The sequence below is a fragment of the Heterocephalus glaber genome, unplaced genomic scaffold (genome assembly GCF_053883595.1).
Source record: "Heterocephalus glaber isolate CG9 unplaced genomic scaffold, H.glaber_assembly_v1.0 deba00000347, whole genome shotgun sequence".
Lineage (NCBI taxonomy): Eukaryota > Metazoa > Chordata > Mammalia > Rodentia > Bathyergidae > Heterocephalus > Heterocephalus glaber.
In genome coordinates, this window is record NW_028258143.1 from 58,136,021 (window position 1) to 58,158,489 (window position 22,469).

Genomic DNA, 22,469 nt, shown 5'->3' on the forward strand with positions numbered 1-22,469 from the left:
GAAGACAGAGAGCAGCTTACTCAAGGGAAGGCCCAGGCCCAGCAGGCAGCAATAAAAAATGGAAAGCAGATTCCAGTAACAAACCTTTCACTTTTAATTCAATGCTGCAGCTTGCCGTGCCCGCGTCATTTCGAGCTTCACAGACGTAAGTCCCACTATTTTCTACCCTGGCACCAGAGATCTGGAAAGTGGCTGAACCATCCACGAAGGAAATGCCATGTTTTCGAATGTCTGTTACTTCATTTCCATCCAGATACCAAGAAACTCTGATCTCAGGGGTGCCTGTTATTTGGCATTCAAAGGTGGTTGACTGTCCATTCCTCAGCACTAATACAGGACTAGGCTTCTTAATAAATTGAGGTGGTTCTAAATATGGGGGAAAAGTATGATATCAAACATTTTAAAAAATGAAATTCAATGGACAAAATTGTTTTCTTAATAAACCTCTTCCCTCCCCAAAGAAAGTCTAGACAAGCAAAAAATCAAGAAGATGTAGACCAGACCTTTGACAAAAAGAGTGGTTTTGCTGGTGGCTATGCCAACATCATTGCTCAGCTGGCAAATGTAGGTCCCGGAGTCGGCAGCTTTGGCTGAGAAGAGCTCTAGAATGGTGGAGGTGTCATCCTTCCACACCGAGCGAGCTGCCCCAGAATGCAACTCTTTGTTATCCTTAAACCACTTTATTGTCATGGGTGCAGTGCCACCCACAAGAGCTTTTAATTGAACCCTTGTCTTGGGGTTGACATCTTGTGACTGTGGCTTTTCCATGAAGTAAGGGGGTTCTGGGGTGAAAGAAAAAGAGGCAAAAGGAGAGAGGAAGATTTTAGAATTGAGCAATGAAAGTAAGAATTAAGAAATGAAAGATCAATAAATTCTTAATCAGTGGAGAAATTGCCAACCTTTGACTGTCAGATGGCCACTGCACTGGTTGTGTCCTGCCTTGTTGGTGGCAGAACAAGTGTATGTCCCACTGTCTGTACCTTCCAGCTGGCTGATTTCTAAGAAGGCAGTATTGTCGTGAAAAGAGAATTTGTACTTGTCACTAGCTGATATTTCTCGGTCATCTTTGAACCACTGGATGCTTATAGGATGTGACCCAGCCACTATGCATTCCAAGTCAATAAAAGACCCTTTAATGCTATCCATTTTCTTCAGCTTTTTGGTGAATGAAGGAGGTATGATAAGATCTATCCAATATAAAAGCAAAAAAAATTAGGATTATGATGTCAATTTTTTTCTCTCTTAAATTGTAAGAGAGGAAGGAGCATAGAAATGCCCAGTTCTTTTCTATAAAAAAGCAATACAAACCTAGGACATTAATTCTGGCCTTGCAGCTGCTTCTTCCAACGTCATTTTGGACCTCAAATGTATATTCTCCACTATCTTTCTTTTCTGTAGAAACAATCTTCAGGATTGAGACTGTGTCAGTGACACTGATCTTATACTTTGGACCCAGAGTCAGCTCTTGGCCATCTTTAAACCATTTGGCTGTGATATCCTTAGTCCCTGAAAATTTAACTTGCAAAGTGGCTGGGTCTCCTTGGGTGACATCTATGGACACAGCCTCTTCAATGATTGTTGCAGGTTCTGTAGAAAACAAAGGGACAGATGTGGGCTGTGAACTGCTCTGCTAAAAGGCTAACACCTGCATTGCTTTCTCACACCCAAGGTCAACTTTCTGAACCAACCTTTTACTGAGAGTACTGCAGAACATCTTTGTATGCCTGCATCATTTTTGGCTTGACAGATGTATTTCCCATCATGCTTGACTTCAATGCCACTGAGGTACAGACTGGCCACATTGTTTTCAAAGGTCATTCTGATATTGTCATCTTCAGTGATTTCTTCATTGTCTTTTAACCATGTCACTGTGATTGGCAAAGAGCCTTTCAGAGTGGCCTGGAAGGCAGCTGTGCCTCCTCGGAGCGAGCTGGTGCTCTCGATCTTCTTTACAAAGGAAGGAGGTTCTAATAGAAGAATGAGTTCTCAAATCAATACCAGCTCTATAGCAAAACTGGCTTTTAAATAACTATAGCATCGACTCTGCAGAAAAGCCAGCCCATAATTTGGCGGACACTAACCTCTTAAAGTCACCTTGGCACTGCAGGTGCTGCTGCCCACCTCATTGGTCACCCGACACTGGTATTCACCAGCATCTGTAGCTACAAACTTGAGGATCTGCAGGCTAACCAGCTGATCCTGCATGAAGGTTTTATATTTCCTACCACTTCTCAAGGTTGTGTTGTCTTTAAACCAAGTGATCTCAAATGGAGGCGTGCCTGCCACCTCGGCCAGCAACACGACATCGTATTCCTTCAGCACTTCAATTGGTTTAAATTCCTGAGTAAAGTAGGGTGACTCTACAGTAGAAAAGGAATGACTTGAGTTAATGGAGGAAGGATCTGTGCAGTGGATCGCAACTTTGTTAACACAGTGACAAAAGGGACACAAACCTTTGACTATTATAACGCTACTGCAGTGGTCACTGCCAGCCTCATTTTGAGCTTCACACATGTATTCTCCACTGTCCTCAACGGCAACGTCTGTAAGACTTAGAACTGCAGTGGACTCCACAAAAGACATTCTGTGTTTGCTGCTCTCCTTAATTTCTCTATCATTTGCGAACCATGTTATTTTAATTGGAGGAGTGCCAGTTACTTTGCAGGCTAGCTGGGTGGCAGCTCCCTTCTTTAATAGGTGTGATGGCTCTAACTTTTCAATAAATGTGGCAGGTTCTGTGGAAGGAAAGAAGTTATTAAGAAAGGTAAGAGGAAAGAACTTATGTAACAAGAGTAGCACAGAGATGTCAAGAAAAAAAATGCAAACCTTTCACAAACAAGTTTGCACTGCACTCCACGCTTCCAGCGACATTGCTTATTTTGCATGTGTAGGTGCCTGAATCGGAGGTTTTTACGGCATAGAGTTCCAGGGAACTCTCTGAAGCTTCTTTGGTAATGTAGCAGCTTCCACCGGAAACCAGCTCTTTGTCACCTTTAAACCACTTGATGGTGAAGGGAGTAGAGCCTTGGAAAGTGCTCTTCAGGCAGACTGCTGAGCTGGGTAGAACATCCCTGGATCCCGGTTTAGTTACAAAACTGGGTGGTTCTGAAGAAGGGGTATAAGAAAGAGTTTCAAAGGGTTAAGAGGTGGGATCTAAGGAAAGAAGACTTATTTTGAACACTGCAGTATGAATGACATGTGAAGTCTCAAGCCAACCTTGCACAATCAGGGCTCCGCTGCTGTCTTTGCTTCCCACAGAATTTGTGGCTCGACAGGTGAAATTTCCCGCGTCACTCATGTCTACTCTGCTGATCTCCAAGGAGGCTGTGCCTTCCACAAATGCTATTCTGTATCTGTCAGAAGAGGATATTTCTTTCCCATCCTTAAACCAGGACACCCTCATGGGGAGGGACCCAGCGATTTTGCAGTCCAGTCTGCAGGTGCCACTAACAACACTATCCACGTTGCGTAAGGGTTTGGTGAAAAATGGAGCAATATCTCGATCTGTTCATGGCATAAGAAGAAACAAAGGGTCAAGAGGGAAGAGAGCTCAGTGGTTCATGCTGGGTTGTTTGTTGGGTTTGAAAGAAATATATGGCATAGTTTTCTAAAACTACTGACCCAACACAGTGAATGTCGTCTCACAGGAACTGCTGCCCACTTCATTAGAAATCTCAAATGTGTACTGGCCACTGTCATGTAGTTCAGCTGAATAGAATTTGAGCTGGGCAATGTTGTTTTTAAAACTTATTCGGTACTTCTTACTTGCAACCAAAGGTCTCCCATCTTTGTACCACTTGGGCTTGAGTTCCGGGGTGCCTGCCACTGTGTACTCGAGCGTGGCTGGGTCCCCTGCTGTCACCTGGATCAGCTCTGCTCGCTCAACAATTTTGGCAGGTTCTACAATAGCATTGAATAGTTAGGACTCCTATGTGTGAATTAGGTTTTCACTTTAAATGGAAAGGGTAATGTAAAGTAAAAATGTTCCTAGACAAACCTTTCACTATCAGTTCTCCAACAGATGTTTGGCTCCCAGCTTCATTTTCAGCCCGGCACACGTATTTGTCACCAAAACTAATCTGAACATCAGGGATTGTTAAGACTGCCACACCATTGGAAAAGCTCATTTTGATTTTTCCATCTTCTCTAATGACCTCTTGTCCTTTCATCCATGTGACAGATATGGGTTCTGAACCTCTCACCGCAGCTTGTAAAGTAACAGTTTGTCCAGCTAAGGCAGTAAAATCATCTACTTTCTTGACAAAGGTTGGTGGTTCTAGTTAAAGAAAGAGAGCATGCAAAACCTCAATACCCAAACACCCTCAACACCATCTCTATTCAAAGGTTTTATCTATATTACATTTATCTTGTCCAATACTACTATTTCACAGTGTTGGTTAATTATAAGAGGAACAAAAATTCAAGAAGAATTAACAATTCCATCCAAGAGACAGAGGCATAGATGATAAATGCTTATCTTTTGAAAAAGTATGGTATCATGCTATTCCTTTTGGTTATCAGTTAATAAATATTTGCACAGGAATCAGGATAAAGATTGGGTAAAAGTCATTGACATGGTTTCCCAGGCCCCAAGTCAAACCAAGACAAAACAAATTTTAAAGGATAGGATAGGAAGAGAATGTACAATTTTCCCCCATGGGTTAAGAAAGCTATTTGGATAACTGATTAGAGAGGGGCCAGTTTTTCACACACTAACCTTTTAATAAGTGTGTTGCACTGCAGCCACACTTCCCGACTTCATTAGCAACAACACATTCATATTCACCAACATCTGCACTATTGAAAGAAAAGATTTCCAGGGACACAACAGACTTCTGAGAAAACAACCTGTATTTCTTACTACTTCGAATTTGCTTCTTATCTTTGAACCAGCTAATTTCAAAGGGTCCTGTGCCTGCGATTTCACATTGAAGCAAGGCATTTGTTCCTCTCACTATGTCTGCAGGCTCAAGGGTTCTGATGAAAGAAGGAGGTTCTACAAAAGCATGGAAAGCATTGTATCAGTGTTACAAGCAATTCGAAAGGAAAGCTTTGTCAGCAAAGTAAGGGACCCGTAACTCAATAAACAAACCTTTGATAACTATTTCGGTGCTGCAGCTGTCGCTGCCAACGTCATTCATGGCTTCACAGGAGTAACTCCCGCTGTCTTCGACTTTGACATCCATAATGTCGAGAACGGCCTCAGAATTATTAAAAAAAGACATTCGGACTGTGTTACTTTCACTGAGTTCCTTGTTATTTTTAAACCAGGTCACCTGGATCACAGGTGAGCCTTTCAGCTTGCAATGGAGGCGTGCAGATTCTCCTGGGAGCATTAAGTAAGAGGGATCCACCTTCTTCACAAAGGACGGGGGCTCTACATGAAGTCCACAAAAAGGAAAAGGAAAAGATACCTGAAGCATAAACTCCACAAAAGCAAAAGCAGAATTATACAACAAAGAGACACAACACGCAGAAAATATATTCAAGGAATTTCTGAGAAAGCAGTATGTTCAAAAGCGTTCCATCATTCCAAAACACTTTCCCTGTCTCTTGATTAAAACACACACACACACGAAGAACAAACAAACTATAACTACACAAGGAGTAGTGTTATGAAAGAAGATAGTTAACAAGTGCATAGACACAAAGTGCTTAGAAGAATTTCAAGCAAGCCTTATTAATGGCAGACATGATTTAAAAGGACAAAAGTCAGTGAATTCTGAAGAAAATTGAAAAAAACCAAAACAAAACAATGTCAGGACTCCAGCCCTAGGCATTTACAGAGTGGAATTATTTAAAAACAAAGAGTGTAGATGGCATTGGTAGTCAATAGTTTTCCTACTGAGGCTTCTAGAACAGGAACTGATGGATGGATTCCTAGCATTCTTACCTCTGATGGTGACCGTCGCCGAAGAGGAGCTGCCCCCAGCCTCATTGGAAGCTGTGCAGACATAGGTTCCAGAATCTTTCAGTTTGGCCAGTGGAATCTCAAGTGATGCTATTTTATCTTCAAAATAGATCTTATAATCTTTCCCTGGGGGCAGTTTTTGCCCATCCTTGATCCATGCGATGGTGACTTTCCTGTCTTCATCCACTTGGCACTCCAGGCGGACTTTCTTATTGATGGCTGACTGTACTGGCTCTAACTGTTTAATAAAATGTGGTTTGTCGATGACGATCAGCTCCGCTTGGCAGGTGTCTGCTCCGAACTTGTTAGAAGCTTTGCAAGAGTAAATGCCTCGGTCCTGAACGGTGAGGTTTGAGAGTTCTAACCCGTGTTTGTTTTCTGCCTGTGAAATCTTGCAGTTAGGTGAAGGTGACAGGGCAGCACTGTCTTTCTGCCAAATGGTTTCGATCACCGGAGTCCCTGACACTGTGCAGAGGAACTTGACTGCCTTACCCACGAAAGTCGTAAGGGACTTAGGTCTGGAGACAAATGCTGGTGGATATGCCTCTGCAAAAGAAATTTTTCTAGCATTACATGTCGTCCCCACCAAAGCTCTTTCTGTAGATATACCCCAAGGCAGAGAAAAGATGATTTATGTCTTCAGATGGGCATGAAGCATCATTTGAAATAAGGGAATGCATTAATAAAACTGTAAGATTTGTCAAAGGAAAAGAGCGAGGGTATTCTTTGCAGAGCAGCAAGACATCATTTTAATTGTCTCTATCTAAGGAAGAACAAATGTTCCTTTATGAAGCAACATTGCCAGGGTGTAGCTGATTAATAGTTTGAGTTATTTGATAAGCAAATTGGTGGTACTTTGTAAATTACAGGACTACCTATGGAAGATAAAGAAAATGTACTTGATTCTTCTGAAGAGCAGGGGTATTAAGTGATAAGATAATTGAAGCAGTTTTGTGAAGTCTTTCTAGCCCTCATATTAAATGTCAGGAAATCCTTAAATGACTTAACTTTGAATGCATCCCCTAGGCCATTTCAAACTTGCAAAAACTATTTAATAGGAATAATTTCCCATTTCCATTCTGCATTTTGAAGCAGGCCTTTAGGAACCTGTCCTTTTGAATTTTTTTAAGCCATCCTCTTCTCTCTTTCCTCTTACTATTTGGAAGCTTTAATTCAGTCTCATTACCGAATTGTCCTAATTTGGATAAAGAAATATTCTAAAATGTCATTAAGAATAATGCCACATATTTGGTTGAATGGAAACATTTTGATCACATGAGTGACAACTACTGGCTGGCTCACTATGGGCTGGGTTTCTTAGAATCTCAGAGATTTTCTGGCATGCAAAAGGGTTGCAGAGATGATGAAACTTTGGAGAAGCCTGTCTCTTTCATATCAGAGATGCATTGCATCCATTTCCCCCCGGATGCTATTATTGAAAAAGACCCAGGGACAACCCTCAACCCCAGTCAGAGCAAGGCTTGGTAGCACTGCTACACAGTCCCCAAACCATAGTTCATACCCTTTCTTTTGAGAAGAAGAAAGAAAGAAAGAAAGAGAGAGAGAGAGAAAGAAAAGAGAAAACAAAGGAAAAAATATTTCCTTTTGCTAATAATGGAATTCAAGTATTTGATGAGTGTTAACTCTTTGAAAGTTTGACCTTATGTGTCAATTAGGGAACTGAGAACAGAATATCTGCGAAGTTGCCCTTATTTTTAAATTAGAAATAAAGCCTAAGGTAAGAATCCTTGTTTATGGTCCTGTACTAACCCAGTTTTATGTTAGGATTTGTTTACTTTTAGTCTTATATGTTGGCTTTTTTCAACTTGAAATGCTGTTCTTAATTGATTATTTGATTCCAAATTTATTGAATACATTGAAACATTACTTATTTTTTAGTAGCACCAAACTGTCCTAAAATGTTTTCTATTAAAGGCCATACCAGGCTCAATGTATTTTATTACTATTTTATTATGTATTTTATTACTATTTTTTTCTTTGCCTAGAGATAGAACCAGGACTGTGCATAATGACTCCTTGTCCCACACAGGCCCTGCAGTCCCTGGCCACCATTGTCACCATCTTGGCTGTTGGTGCTTCCAGCTGGTAGTACTTTCTGCACCTGTATGGAAAGCAACATAAGCAATAGTATGAAATGAGGTGACTGCATCCATGGCATTGTGTGGCATTTACCTGTCACAGTTAGTGTGGCTGTACAGCTGACACTGCCATACTCATTGGAAGCTTTGCACGTGTACTCCCCGCAGTCAACAACCTGGGTTCTCAGGATTTCCAGGCTGGAGACATAATTTGCAGATCGAATAGAACACTTGTCACTCTCATAAATTTCTTTGCCCGCTTTGAACCACTGGAACCGGACATTGGGAGCACTATGGATCTCACAGGTGAATTTAGCTAGGTGGCCCAGAGCTACTTCCAGGGGCTCAATTCTCCTCCTGATCACCGGGGCAGCTAGAAAGGAAAACAGAGCCCATTAGCATGCCTGCTTATCAGGCACACCACATTTGCCTTTTCTTCTAACTTTTGTTGCTGTTAATGAAGTAAAACAATTGAAATTGGTGCAAGGGATTGCAGCAGTTTAAGACAAGTGACTGGAAAATGAGAAAGATCATTGAAGGCAAAAGACAATAAGCAACTCTTAACATATTCAATTGTTACTTTGCAGTGCCTTGTGAAAAAAATTATTAAAATGTGATGCTACTGGCTTACATGCATAACAACATGATATATTCTTTAAATATACCATGCTTACTAAAAACACCGAAAATAACGTGAAAAATTGGTATACTAAGTAAAGTTATGAAGTGAAACAATAGCAAACAAACAAAAAAATACAAATAGACAACTAATCATGGTTATTTTGCTTTTAGGGATGAGACTGGTAATTTCTGAGTGGGTATTGTTCACTGATAGAATATTATTGCATATTTTCAAGTATTCTCATATAAAAATGAACCGAAAGGTATATGTATTATTATTGTGAAACATATAAAATATGTTTTATTTATTTAAAAAAACATATTTTAAGTAGTATTGTAGATAGGATAACATACTACTCAACAAGGTAGTAAGGGAAAATGTGAGTTAATAACCATGATTATGTTTGTCATTTCATTCGTACTCTAACATTCTGGAAGTGGCAGAGAAATGCAAATTCAGTGATAAAACCTAAATCATTCCATCCAGTGGATATTAGAACTTGATCACTTTAATCCTTAAAAATCCAACCTCTTTTTATTACAGTGAGTTTTGCTGAAGTTGTTGTTTTTCCGTTGTCATTGGAAGCCTCACAAACATACTCTCCTTGGTGATCTTCTGCATTTACTGTGTCGATTATGAGCGTATATGTATTTTCATCTTGAAAACACTTGAACTTTTGATCTGAAAGCACCAGTTTTCCCTCAAAATGCCAATTCACTTCTTTAGCATTTGTTATGGATGAAGTGAGGTATACAACATCACCTTCCTCAGAAACGGTGTCCACTAAGGGTGTGTGTATAACAGGAGGATCCTCTTTAATTATGCTATGCTTGACTTCTTGTATTTCTACTCTACGAGTCTCCTTGGTACCACTTTCACCACTTTCGGAAGGTTTCTCTTTTTCCTCTGGTGGTTTCAGAGTCTCATGCTGTGCCTGTTTAGAGAGGGCAGCTGGCACAACCTCCTCAGTGGCAGCTGTGGTATCTGTATCTTTAACCTGACTCTCCACAGTAGAACAACTGACCTCTTGCATGGAGACAAGGTATTTAGATTTAACTTGGGGTTCAGTGATTGCTTCAACCTTCTGTGACTCTGAAAAAGAATCCACTTCTTCATGCATATTTATTGTGCTTCCTTTCTGCATTCTGGGTTCCTCTGCTGTTAAGATGTTTATTTCCTCACACACAATACAGCACAAAGCATCCTTAAGTTCAGTTTTCAAGTTAGCTGTTTGAGGATCAATCCCCTCAATAGCAATGGTTACTTCTTCTGTTAGAGCCTTCAGTGAAGTAATAAGGTAGGTGCACATGATGCGTTTGGGCTCCTGGGTAAAGGTTATGGCCTTGACCTCCACTGTTTCAATGTTTCTTAACCACTCAGAGAAAAGACCTGGCTGCTCACTGGCCACCGCAGCTTGCAAAGCCCTGCGTATCTGAGCTTTCAGGTTTAATCCTTGCTCTTCTGGAATACTGGGAAGCAAATTTTCCTTAGAAAGAATGTCACTTCCCTGCACCTCTTGTACTCCCTTCATCACCACGGGCTCTTTTGCATACTCAGTGGTCTGGGTTGTGGGTGTTGCAGTGTCATCAGCATGTTCTTCCTTGAACAGGACTTGCTTTTCCTCGAGTGCCAGTGGAAATCTTAAGGATTTGCCTTCCTCAATCCTGATCCCAAAATTGTGCCCTACATTTTCTAACTGATCCACACTCTCCATCAGGATTTTGCCATCTTCTGTGCATGTGTGTTCTGAAGGGACCTGGGGCTCAGAGGTGATGTTAGAGGTCAGGATCTCAGGAGCCTGGAAACTTTCTGGGTGCCCCTCAGCTAAACTCTGGCTCAGGATGAGAGCACTTTGTGCTTCTTGCTTTTGAAGAGTCACTCTTTGCCCTTTGCCCACTTCAGACACAGTCTGTTCTTTTAGTAAAAGTACTTCTTCAGCCACAAAGGATGGATGCGAATGTGCTGGAGGTTCTGCTGAAGGCTGTGGGTAACTTCTTTCAGGCCCAGCTGTTAAGGTTGTCAGAGGCTCCACTGTTACTGAGCTAATCTGTTCTATGGAGGAAACACTTGGGAAGATTTTTTCAGGCTCTTGAAACAATAGTGTATCCTCTTTAGCGAGGGTTTTCTGGGACTGGACAATTTGCAGCTGTAATTTGGGAGGTGGCTCCTTACTAGGCTGCACATGCATAGTACTGTCCCTAGGAGGAAGTTCTCTGGTGCTTGCGGGAATGGGCATGTCCTCCTCCAACATGACCATGGATCGCAATTGCTCAGCCTCTAAAGTAGCTTCACTGCTCAGTCCATTGGTTTTAACAGTATGATCATAAGAAATCTGCTGCATTTCTTCTGCAATTAAAGCAGCTTTCAAAATGGTGTCCTTTATAAAAACTGTGATTTCCTGCTTTGAGTTGAATGCCTCTTCTGCACTGCTCTGTAGCAACATTTCTGGGATGTTGTCAGGAGCTTCTGATGTGGACTCTGCTCTGCAGGGGGCGTCAGTCATGTCTGGGTCCTCCAGAAGCACACGCAGTTCTGCAGCACAGGTGGACTCACCCCACACGTTCTCAGCTTTGCAGACATAGAGGCCGCTGTCTTTCACCTGCGGGTCATTGACAATGAACGTCCCAGAGCCATCAGGATTACCAATGATGGTGTAATAAACATTGGTGCAAAGCTGCTTGTTTTCTTTGAACCACAAAACAGCGGGGGCAGGGTCTCCATACACCTTGTACTCAAAGACAGCAGGGAGCCCAGGAGCACAGCGGACTGGTTTTAACTCCTTGAGGAAGTAAGGAGGACAAGGCCCTTCAAGCTTTTCCAGAGATGTCTCCACTGTTGCTTCTGTTTCTGTCTCTTTGTGTCCCTCTCCTTTGGGATGGATCTTTAGATAAGCACTACATGTTGTTTTTCCATATTCATTACTAGCCATACATGTGTACTCTCCCTCATCCTCCAATTTGGTGAACAGAATGATCAGGCTATGATCGTCACCATCAAAAACAAATTTGTAGTCAGCAGAAGGGGTTAATATTACTCCATTAAAGAACCATTGAATTTTAGGCTTGGGAATGGCAGTGGCAGTGACAGACAGCTTAGCCACATCCCCCATGCTAATCTCAGCATTTGACACCTCTCTGGTGAAAATTGGGGCACTGCCAGCATTTTTGGAATCAAATTCACTTGAATGAACTGGAGGTTCAGACAAAAGTTCAAGTGTTTCGTTTGTATTAGATAACTGTAGGTCGGAACTATAGGACTGAAGTTCTTCCTCAGCAGAGAGAAAACTAGAAAACGCTGTATGAAGAAAAATGATTATTATTTTACTATAAAATTTTGTTTAACACACACACAAAACATCAGTCAAAGAATTAACGAGGTTCTGCATTGTTCCTGGAATCATTAGATTATTCTGAGATGAATGTATCAAAAAATGTTTCTAAAATTTTCCTCTTATTATATTCATGCATACATTTATAAATTCCATACAAACATAAGTTTTGATCCATTTCATTTGTTAGAGTTTACGAGTTTGAAAAATGTTCTGATGAATTTTGTGAGGTAGTCCCATTTCTGAAGTTTGAAAGAGTGCTAACTAAAGATTTATAATAAAAGAGTCAGGATTATTTAAATCAACTTATAAAAAGATCCAGAATTGTTATTTATATACAGGGTTTTCTTTAGTTAAAAAATGATCCTCATTGTTAAATAAGATTGGTTATTTCCAAAGAATACACCAATATTTTAGGTACTGTCTCTACATCTAAGCCATTATTAAAAATAAGGGGTTACAGGAATGCTTAATTTGGATTTGTAAGGGAATCTCTGTTGTCACTTACTCTCTCAAAAGCCAGGCCTTCTTCTGCCTGTCAAGTTGCCATGTTACTTCAAAAAAGCTTTCATGATGTCAGTCAAGAAAATAGAGAAATCAGAAATAAAAGAAAATGACTCCAATGTTAAACATCTGATTGAAGTTTATTGTGTAAGAAAAACCTGTACAGCATTATTGAACAGGAAGCACCACAGTGAATAATAGGAGCTCTTTAAATAGAATCATGGATGACATGATTAAAGATATGTAATTTGATGACAAAGAATTAGATTTTTTATTAAATCTATTAGGTATGTAGAATGACCCTGTTACTAGTAGTTCTACTGCCTTATCAAAAAGTAGTTTTATTGGGCTGGGGATTTAGCTCAGTGGTTCCAGCGCCTGCCTCGAAAGCTCAAGGTCCCGAGTTTGATCCCCGGTGCCAAAAAAAAAAGTAGTTTTATTATGTTATTACTTCACATCACTTTCATCATATGAAATATTCATATGCCTTAATTCCTTTCTGTTCTAGTGTATAAACATTAGCAGAGAGGACTCATGTCTCTTAGCCATAAATATACTGGTAAAGTTAGTCTGTAGCATGTAGAATACATACTCATTTATTATTGCAACTGCTAAGCCATGAAACCATTGGTTAATTTCATACACTAAGGGTGGTCACTTTACTTTGTATTTAATAACTACATTACTTATGTTAGCTTTCCCTTCACTTAAAGTCCTAAAATCTCTCTAAAGAGAAGGAATGTAAATATAGTTAAAATACTTTGATTCCCGATATATCAAAATATTTTCATAGGTTTTTTCCTTCAAAACATAGTGCATTAATCATTAAAAAGAAAATAAATCCAAATGTGCAAAAACATGAAAGGTATGGTTAAAAAGTACATGAAGCAGTAGTAGCTAACAATTATGTCTAAATTCAAATATGTGTAATACAATGAATTATTTATCCAGCATCAGGGAAATTAATATTTCAGGGCTTTAAGTTATGGGTTATTGAGTCAGAAAATAAAAAAATTCCATTTAATTATCTACAACAATTAATAAGTAAGCCAAGTGCAGCAAGGTTTATTTTTCTCTATTCAGTCATTGTTATTTGGCATATTCTCAAGTTCAAAGCATTTGAGACTAACAGAATTCTAATGAGTAAAATCAAATCAAACCTCCCTTCTTATGTGACTAAAATATGTTTATCAGTCCTGCCTAAAAATTCAATAAGATATTAAACATTGTTTTCCCTCCCTCCCTCCCTTCCTCCCTCCCTGCCTTCCTTCCTCTCTTCCTTCCCTTTCTTTCAGAAACAGTTTTTGAACCATGGCTATGCTATAAAATCTATGGGAAAAGTATGCTTGTCATGTTTGTTATGACTCAAATTTCTAATTAATTTTAAACATGCATTATGTGGCTAAGAGAACACAACCTTAAATTAATAAATTATAGAATTGATTTTATTTTGTTGATTTATGAGGTGATATATGATAAATACCATCAAAGATATTGTGTATTCACTGGTTGAAACAGAAATGATTTTGTTCCACAGTGGTGTGTTATATCTACATGAATTATGGTGACTCAAAACAAATACATTAAAAGTAAGTTTTCTGGGGAAAGGCAGAAACAGCCTGATTGTTCTGCTTTTTCCTGCACATTATCCCAATTGTTTTCATTTGGATGGTTGTTAAGGAGTTCCCATCAGGGGGATAAAAAAATCAATAGATGAAAGAAACATAATGAACATAATCAAAAAGATGAATTCTTTTAAAGTTAAATTTAAATGAAATGCTTTATGTTTAAAGTTAATTTAAGTTTAATACAATCATGGTATTTATAGTTGCTTAATGCAGATGACAAAGCCAGAAGGTAATGGTAAGTAATCTAAGAGGGGTGATTGGATTCATAATTTTGTTGCTATATTCTATTATCTCTCTCATTATCTGTTAAAAACCTAAAATTTGTTCTAAATTATACTAAGAGTAGTTACTAGCAGGATAACATAGAATTTTGTGTTGAATTTCACCTCTGAGGTCTTTTGGTCTAACTCCTCACTTTCCAAAAAGAAAATTCAATATCTTTATTTTTAATAAATCCAAAATGAGAGGATTTAGGTCCTTATTAGTTCACAGAAAGAATGTTTTGGAGTTTGTAAATTTATTACAGATACAAATTTTAAAAACAAAACTAAAAACTCCCTCTGAACCATCTTGATGAAATTTGAGCTCTTATTAATTTTCAATTAAAGTCAAAATTCAGTAAGAATGAAAAGGCTTATCTTGTTATTTGCATATAATCCAAAATACAAATTACTACATTGTCTCCATTCGAAAAGTTTCCCATTTTCTTTTTTCTAATTTTAAAGGCTATGAAATTAGAGTGCAGTTTAAATGCTACATGTAAATGCAATATGATACCTCCCCATCCCAGGCCAATATTAAATTAATGGTGCACTTCACATTTAACATTATCTCAAAAATGAGAAAATAAAATATTTCCAAATATGGAAATCTCATTATTTGAATATTCTGCCAACATCAAGATGAACTCTGTCCACAAACAGAGTACAATTGGTCCTATCAAATCCAGTGAGAATTAAAACACTTTAGAAGAGGGATACTCATATTAAAAACATTTTTTAAAAAGGCAAAATAGATTGTGATGTAAAACAGATTACAGAGTTAGTTACTGATTGGGAAAATCTAGCTTTTGTTGTTTGTTTTGCCTATTCTAAGTCCAAGTAAATAAACGTGAGTTTGGATGCAAAAAGATTAAAATTCAAAAAATGACCTACGAGGTTTTTTGTCTTGCCAATTTGTCTGCATGGTCAGCTGACATGGCCGTCGATTTTGTACTCTACTTTTGCATATATAGTTATTATGTTAAGAGAGAACGCATTCAGCTGATATTACTTCCAGAGGAGGAAACAGGGTAAAGTAGAAGTAAAAACAATTAGGTAGCCATGGAGATGTTTAATGTGCTTGATGATACACAGCATGAGGGACACAGTGATGATTCCACAATTTAGCTAACAGAATATTTACATGTATTACAAAGATGAGATTTCTGCATAGATTACTTCCTCAGGAGTCTTTGGTGTCATGCATTCAAATAGAGTGGATATATGTAGAAGTTTATTAGATCCATGTACTTTGGGAAATATGAAAGCACTTCAATTCTAATCATTATGGAGGGACTGAAACACTGCACTTCAGGTTAGGGCGAGGGCTGCGTGACTCTCAGCCATTCCTGAGTTGTTGGTAGCTACACACCTGTACTCACCTTCATCACTTTTTACCAAACTTGTTATAAATAGGTTGTGGAACCCTATGCCACTTTCCTCAGCACTGAACCTTGCTCCTTGAACGAGCTGCCCATCTTTGTACCAGGAAACTGTGGGTCTTGGAGAGCCACGAACTAAACACTGGAAATAGGCTGCTGTGCCCACTGGTGTGTGGCAGTCGGAAAGGCCTTTGATGAACCTGGGAGGCCCTTCGACCACCTGAAATTCAAAAAAGTTGTCTGCATATTTGCTCCTTAAGACTAATTCTTCCTTCAAACTGCTTACAGTCACTTTATTTTTCTTTGCTAGCATAGCAAATGTTTTTGAATCTCCTCCCATGGTGAGGAAGCCCCGACAAATCGCTTCTCCTGCACCATTCACAGCTCTGCATCTGTATGTTGCACAATCAGAAGGACAGACATTTTGAATTTTAAGGGTGTGGCTTCCTTTCTCCTCACTCATCACATATTTAACATTATCTGGCTCAATACACATATATTCTTTATACCACTTCACTTCAGGAGTAGGGATGCCTATGACTGAACATTTAAACACAGCATCAGAATTTTCTGGAATTTTAAAATCACAAATAGGTGTTACAAAGCGAGGAGGCATTTCAAATACTTCTAAATCAATCTTTAAATCTCTGTCATTTCCCCCCCTTAAATCCCTATTTGGATCTACTGAATTCAATGGAAGAACATCGAGACTCACAATCATGCTTTTATGGTCAGGAGTAAATTCGGGAACTGTGACTATTTTTACTTGTTTCTCAAATTCTTTAACATCTTTTTCACTTAATTCAACTTCCAGGACAATTTCTTGAGGAGAAGGTGTCCTCGATGAGGTGGTGTTTTCCAAATCAAACTCCATGACATGCTGATGTGTTACTGGAGGTAGGAGTGCCACTGCTCTCTCTCCTTGGGGTATTATGTCCACCTTTGCAAAGCTCTTTGCTTCCCCTATGATGTTCACAGCATGGCACATGTACTCTCCCCCATCTTGCTTTTGAATGTTAGAAATTTCCAAGGAACACACATTACCCACCCTTTCCATTTTGATTCTTTCATCTGGCTCGAGCAGAGATTTATTTCTGTACCATTTCACACCAGGCACTGGAAGTCCTTCAACTTCAACAATGAAGCCTAGTGTTGTGTGTTCATATATCTTCCTTTTGGTCAGAGGTTCAATAAAAGAGGGAGGTATTTCATTGTCTCTTGGTTCAATGGCTTCATTGGGTGTGCCAAATGAATCAGAGCGCCATATTTCATAGGCAGAACTCCTGTCTTCTGTAGGTGTATGGAAATGCTCAGTTGGTATACTGTCCTCCCTGTCTATTTTTGACGGGTACATTTTTACATTTCTAGTGGGGTTTGGTCCTTCAGTAGGAATAAGATCTTTCTCTATCTTCTCCCCTGGGAGTGTAGAAAATCTCTCTAGAGCTTCCCCTGGGGGTGTGGAAAATCTCTCTAGAGCCTCCCCTGGAGGTGTGGAAAATCTCTCTAGAACCTCCCCTGGAGGTGTGGAAAATCTCTCTAGAGCCTCCCCTGGGGGTGTAGAAAATCTCTCTAGAACCTCCCCTGGAGGTGTAGAAAATCTCTCTAGAGCCTCCCCTGGAGGTGTAGAAAATCTCTCTAGAGCCTCCCCTGGAGGTGTGGAGTATCTTTCTGCTATCTCACCTTCAGAAGGTGTAGAGTATCTTTCAGCAACTTCCTCTAAAGGTGAACTTCCTCTTTCAATAGCCTCACCTCCTGAATTTGCTGAGGATTGCTTAGTGGTATCTGAAGGATTAAAATATAAATTGGGAGGCTTTGGAGATTCAAAATGTTCCACAGATGATGGTGGGGTATAAAACTGATCTAACTCAGAGATTTCTTCACTGCTTGTACTTCCTACATCAATTGAAATATCAGATTCAGGAGAATATGGACGACCCCGGAAGTCCTGTCTTTGGTTGTAATATTCATACACAGTGTTGAAAGTTACTTCTTCAACCTCCATTGAAGTGATGGATTCACTCTGGACAAATTTTGGCTTGTGTTTGGTGTCTTTAATTTCAGGTACCTCATGTTTTCCAGCAGCAAGTAAATACTGGGTTAGAGAGGTCTCAGGTTCCATTTCTTCATCCAATTTAAGATCTTCAGAAAAACAAGTTTCTATCTCCTCTCCTACTTTGGAGAAAGAAGTTTCATGTTGAACTTGAATGTCCTCATAACATGTTCCTTCTCCTGAGGCATCATTTTTTTCACCTATTTGTTCTGGTAGATTTTGTAGCTCTGCAGTCATTAAGAATGGCAAGCAGTGACTCAGGGACAGCTGTCTGTGGACTGAGTCTGCTTCTTGAGTATCACCTTGGTGACCTTCCCTGGTCCTGTCTGTATATCCTTGTGTCCCAGCCCCCTGCCTCTGGCATGATCCCAACTCTGGTTTCAAAGTGCATTCTTCTTCCATTCCACAAACTTCTAACAGCTTTTCCTCACTTACTGCTTTTTTCAAATGTGCGATGAAATTTCCATCTCCACTTTCTAGACAACTGTTTTTCTCAGACACATCAGTTTCTCCTGTGTTGATGGACGCTGTTGGAAATGGGGCAACTGATCCATTATGGACTGCTTCAGAGAAAGATTTAAGGGAATGGTCCGGTTTTAACATTGCTATATTTTGTTCCTGTACAAGCTGGATTTCTTTTTCTAAGTAAAAAGTATTTTCATCAATACTGCTTTTCTCCACCAGAGTTCTGTTTGAAAACTCCAAACTGGGAAAAATTTCTTGACTAGTAAATATGTTATTTTGCACATTTTGAGAGGTACTCTGAGTACCAGATTGTAATGTATCAGGGCTAGGAACTTCTTTATTACATATTTCCTGTTGTTGTCTCATTTCTTGCTCTTGGAACTCCTTAGATGCATCTTCTATATGAGAATACATTTGTTTTAAATCAAATATAACATATTCCGAATCAGTTGTTTCCAAAACAGGATGCTGGATTTTCACGTAAGTTTCTTCCAGTTGACTACAATCTAATTCTTGGACTTTTACATCTGCATTTTGTGAGTGAAACTGCTTTAGGTCAAATGTAACAAATGTTTCATGTTCAGTCTTTTCAGAAACTGCAGACTGATCTACAGGACCTATTTCAGTCTGGTGTTCCCTCTCTTGTACTTCAAATTCTTTATGAGTTTGAGAGGAAAGCAGTTTCAAATTCATCATAATGTTAGATGAATCTGGTTCTGTGTTTGAAGACATTTTCTCTCCCTGGTACATATTTGCATTTAGATTACTTGAGCTTGATTCTCTTTGCTTTAATGAAAAGTCTTTGTCATCAAGCTTCCTTTGAGGAGTAGTCACAAATGATTTCTTGGTAGGTCTTTTTTCTAGAGCTCCTTTTTCTACCTGCTGTAACTTTTCAAATGCAATGATTCTATGCTTCACCTTTTTCCCTGGGTAGTATCTTTCTTCATCAAGGGGTTCTTCATAAATAATGATAGATGAGTCCTTTGTATTTTGAACTTTGTCAGAAGTTCTCCTAGAATGGATACTCAGTAAATAGTCTCCTTGGGCATGTTCTTGCACATTTTCCCATTCTGATATACCAAGGTTTCCAAAATCATTTCTTACCTCTTTCCTAATATTAACTTCACTGAAATCATCTGAATATGAATAAACAGAACCCTCTGCTTGGTGCAGATTCAATTTTTCACTTACACGTTCCTCTCTTTGTTCACCTGAGGATGAAATAAGTTCAGCCCTGAGAGGCTTGTTGATGTTTGTAGATCTAGAAGCACTCTGCATAAACTTGGGCAGTTCTTCTCTGGAAGTTGTATGATGTATGTGTTCTTTTTGGTCTACCTGCTCAATTGTTTCAAGGCTTTGAAAATATTCCTTTGTGGGATATTCATTTACACTTGACTGGGGAGTAAAAGGACCTACTGGATAGTCATAAAAACATGCCCTTACAGAGTCTCCCTGAACTTGTACCTGTGGATCTTTGGAAAACCGTGCACAAATCCCACCAGTATTTTTGAGTTGACTGTATTTCCTGTACGGGACAGGTTCCACTGTTAGATCTAAAATGCTCTCAACTATGCCTGAATCGTTTTCAGCAACACATTTATATTTTCCAGAATCTTGAGAACTAACATCATTAACATATAATTTGTAGCTATAATTAACGTCTTCGAACTGGAACTTCTGGTTCTGCTTTAAAAGGACTCCATGCTGGAACCATGATACAACTGGCTGAGGCTCACCAGATATTAAACATTCAAGTACTATAGAATCCCCTTCTCTACACCTGGAATACTGTGGCATTTCTTGTAACATTTTTGGTGGTTCATTAGTAATATCGGAGGAGAATATAAATTTGTGTTTTGGTGACTGAGTAGCTTGATCCTGAGGCACTGGTTCAGACTCCAGCTGCAATGTTTCTCTCAACTCTTTATCCTGTTCTGGGGTTGGAGTGGCTGCTGTTATCTGAATTTCTACGGGGAAGTAAAGCAGTTCTGCACCTGCAGAGGGAAGACCTGATGGGCTGGTTTTTACCATGTGGAGATTTGCTTGACCCTCTTGACTCCAAGATGCATGGAGACCTTCTGCTTGATCAAACACCAAAGCCAGCTCCTCTTCCTCATCAGTGTAGTCGTGGAGCATTCGGACTTTATGTGGATCGAAGCCACATCTTTGCTTTGCTCTCACTCTAAGTATACCTGTTGTTTTTACCGTTCCATATTGGTTAAACAGCACACAGGTCACAGAACCTTCATTTTGAGGATGAACAGAAGAAAAAGTTAATGTTGAATAGTTTTTTAAAGTATGAACATTAAAGCCCTGATTATGTGGGATTGGTATGTCATTGTTGTACCACGTCACTATGGGTTGAGGATATCCTTGAAAATGACATACAAACTTGCAACTGTCACCTTCATAAACTTCTTGAGATTCGATTTCTTGAAGAAACAAAGGTGGGCAACGTTGTGGACGGTTTTGGAAAGAACTGTCAAAAAATCTTGTCAATTTTTCTTTGTGTTGAGTTTTGAATTCATCAATTTTTGTGGAAGCAGTGTCTTCTAATTGTCTCAAGTCACCCTGTCTTATTTTTTCACTTTCTATTTCTTCACTCTCTTTAATATTTATGAGTGTATCCAAAGATTCACTGGCATATGGCATGTGCACTTGAGACATCTTTTTAGGAGTCTCATATATTTCCTCATTCTTAGATATGTTAGTAATATATTTAGATGACTCCCTCACTGTGATGTTACTCATAATTTCTTCATACTGTCCCCTTGCTTGGACATTTTCATTTGCCAGAGCATTATCACATAAATAATCTTTTGATAGACTTTCTTCTACAAATGCCTCTTGGCTCAGTCTAATTTCAGTCTGGAGAATTTCATCAACGGTAGTTTGAAAGTTTGTGAGAAGTTCTCTGGATTCTACAATTTGATCCATTTGGTTTGGAAGGATGTATGGATTTTGGATAATGGCCTCAGGTAAATTATCCTTGTTTTCAGCCAGATCAGACCTAGATTTGCTCTTTATTTTCTGTCTAGAGAACAGAATATCTGTCTCATGAGCTTCAGTTCTCCAAGTTCTTGAGCTTATTTCAGATGATGTATCTAAAGCAGATAATTTCTTTTTCTCCATTAATATTTTTCTAGCCTCCCGTAAACGCTGCAGCTTCATTTTGGTTTCCTCATCTAGGAAAATTTCCCCTACATTAAGGCACCCTCTTATATCAGGTTTAAATTCTAAATATTCTTCATCATTCATATAATCTGCTTTCTTGCCAGCACTTACTGTACTAAAGTGTATAGTTCTCATCATTCCCTTTAGTTCCATGTCTTGTTTTTTATTAAAAGGAGAGCCAGTTAATCTAAGGTCAACCTTTATCCTATCTTGTTTCTTTTCAACTAAAGCCTCCATGTTTTCACATGTCTGTTCTGCCCTTTTCAGAAATTCTAAGTATTTCTCATCTTGCCCTTTCTGGATAACAAGCAATGATGCAGTCGACTCAGCAGATCCTTCACTATTAATTGCCAATAACCTATAACTTCCAGAATCTCTGAATTGGACCCTTTTGACCTCTAGACTGGCAGAATGATGATGTAAATCACTTTCAGTTTTTATAACCCGACGAAGACCTGTTGGGATGGGCCGATTATTATGAAACCAAGTCATTTCTGGAGTTGGACAGGCAATTAATTTACATGTAAAAAGAGCAGGTTCACCCTCTAAAACATACTTAAACATAAGTTTTTGAGTAAAGGAAGGCTTGAAGTATTCGGGCCAGGAACTTGTAGATGATATTCTACTTGCATATCTTTTAGCAGTCATAGAGCTGTGGTCTATGTCTTCAGAATCTGAAAAGGCATCACGAGTATCCCTATCTGAATGTTCAGCTTCCTCCTCGGAGAATAATTCTGGAAAAAAATACATTGTAAAGCATTTTACTATCTTCCATCATATTTGAAAAGTTGAAAATAAATTAAATTGCAAAATACGAAATGAAATGAGGTGCATGCTACAGATTCTCACAAATCCATAAGAAAATTCACTCACCATATTTGTTCGAATAAACGCAACACCATGCTCTGTTTAAAAGATTCTGACACGAAAATCGTTCGTTGTCTGGTCTTTTCTTCAAACTGCTGAAATTTCTTCTTGAACAAGCAAAAATGCATTTCAAAATAACATAGTCCTGTGCATATTTGTTTTGAGGGCAGGAAAACCGT

At 39.0% G+C, this 22,469-nt stretch overlaps 1 protein-coding gene across 19 annotated transcripts in view; it reads right to left on the reverse strand.

Moving 5' to 3' along the window:
* The window catches only part of Ttn (titin), a 274,910-nt gene that overhangs the window by 191,644 nt on the left and 60,797 nt on the right, over positions 1-22,469 (reverse strand). For 18 of the 19 annotated variants that reach the window (XM_087196546.1, XM_087196551.1, XM_087196550.1 and 15 more), the window contains exons 45-60: positions 9,161-11,926; positions 8,105-8,383; positions 5,894-6,457; positions 5,093-5,377; positions 4,718-4,996; positions 3,998-4,276; positions 3,622-3,900; positions 3,217-3,504; positions 2,827-3,105; positions 2,454-2,735; positions 2,082-2,360; positions 1,689-1,967; positions 1,309-1,587; positions 900-1,187; positions 504-782; positions 85-366 (exon numbers count right to left, since the gene is read on the reverse strand). In XM_087196546.1, the coding sequence (XP_087052672.1) occupies positions 85-366; positions 504-782; positions 900-1,187; positions 1,309-1,587; positions 1,689-1,967; positions 2,082-2,360; positions 2,454-2,735; positions 2,827-3,105; positions 3,217-3,504; positions 3,622-3,900; positions 3,998-4,276; positions 4,718-4,996; positions 5,093-5,377; positions 5,894-6,457; positions 8,105-8,383; positions 9,161-11,926 (7,266 nt within the window). Of the gene's footprint in view, positions 1-84; positions 367-503; positions 783-899; positions 1,188-1,308; positions 1,588-1,688; positions 1,968-2,081; positions 2,361-2,453; positions 2,736-2,826; positions 3,106-3,216; positions 3,505-3,621; positions 3,901-3,997; positions 4,277-4,717; positions 4,997-5,092; positions 5,378-5,893; positions 6,458-8,104; positions 8,384-9,160; positions 11,927-15,404; positions 22,158-22,469 lie in introns of those variants that run through there. The other variant, XM_087196552.1, reaches the window with a different exon arrangement.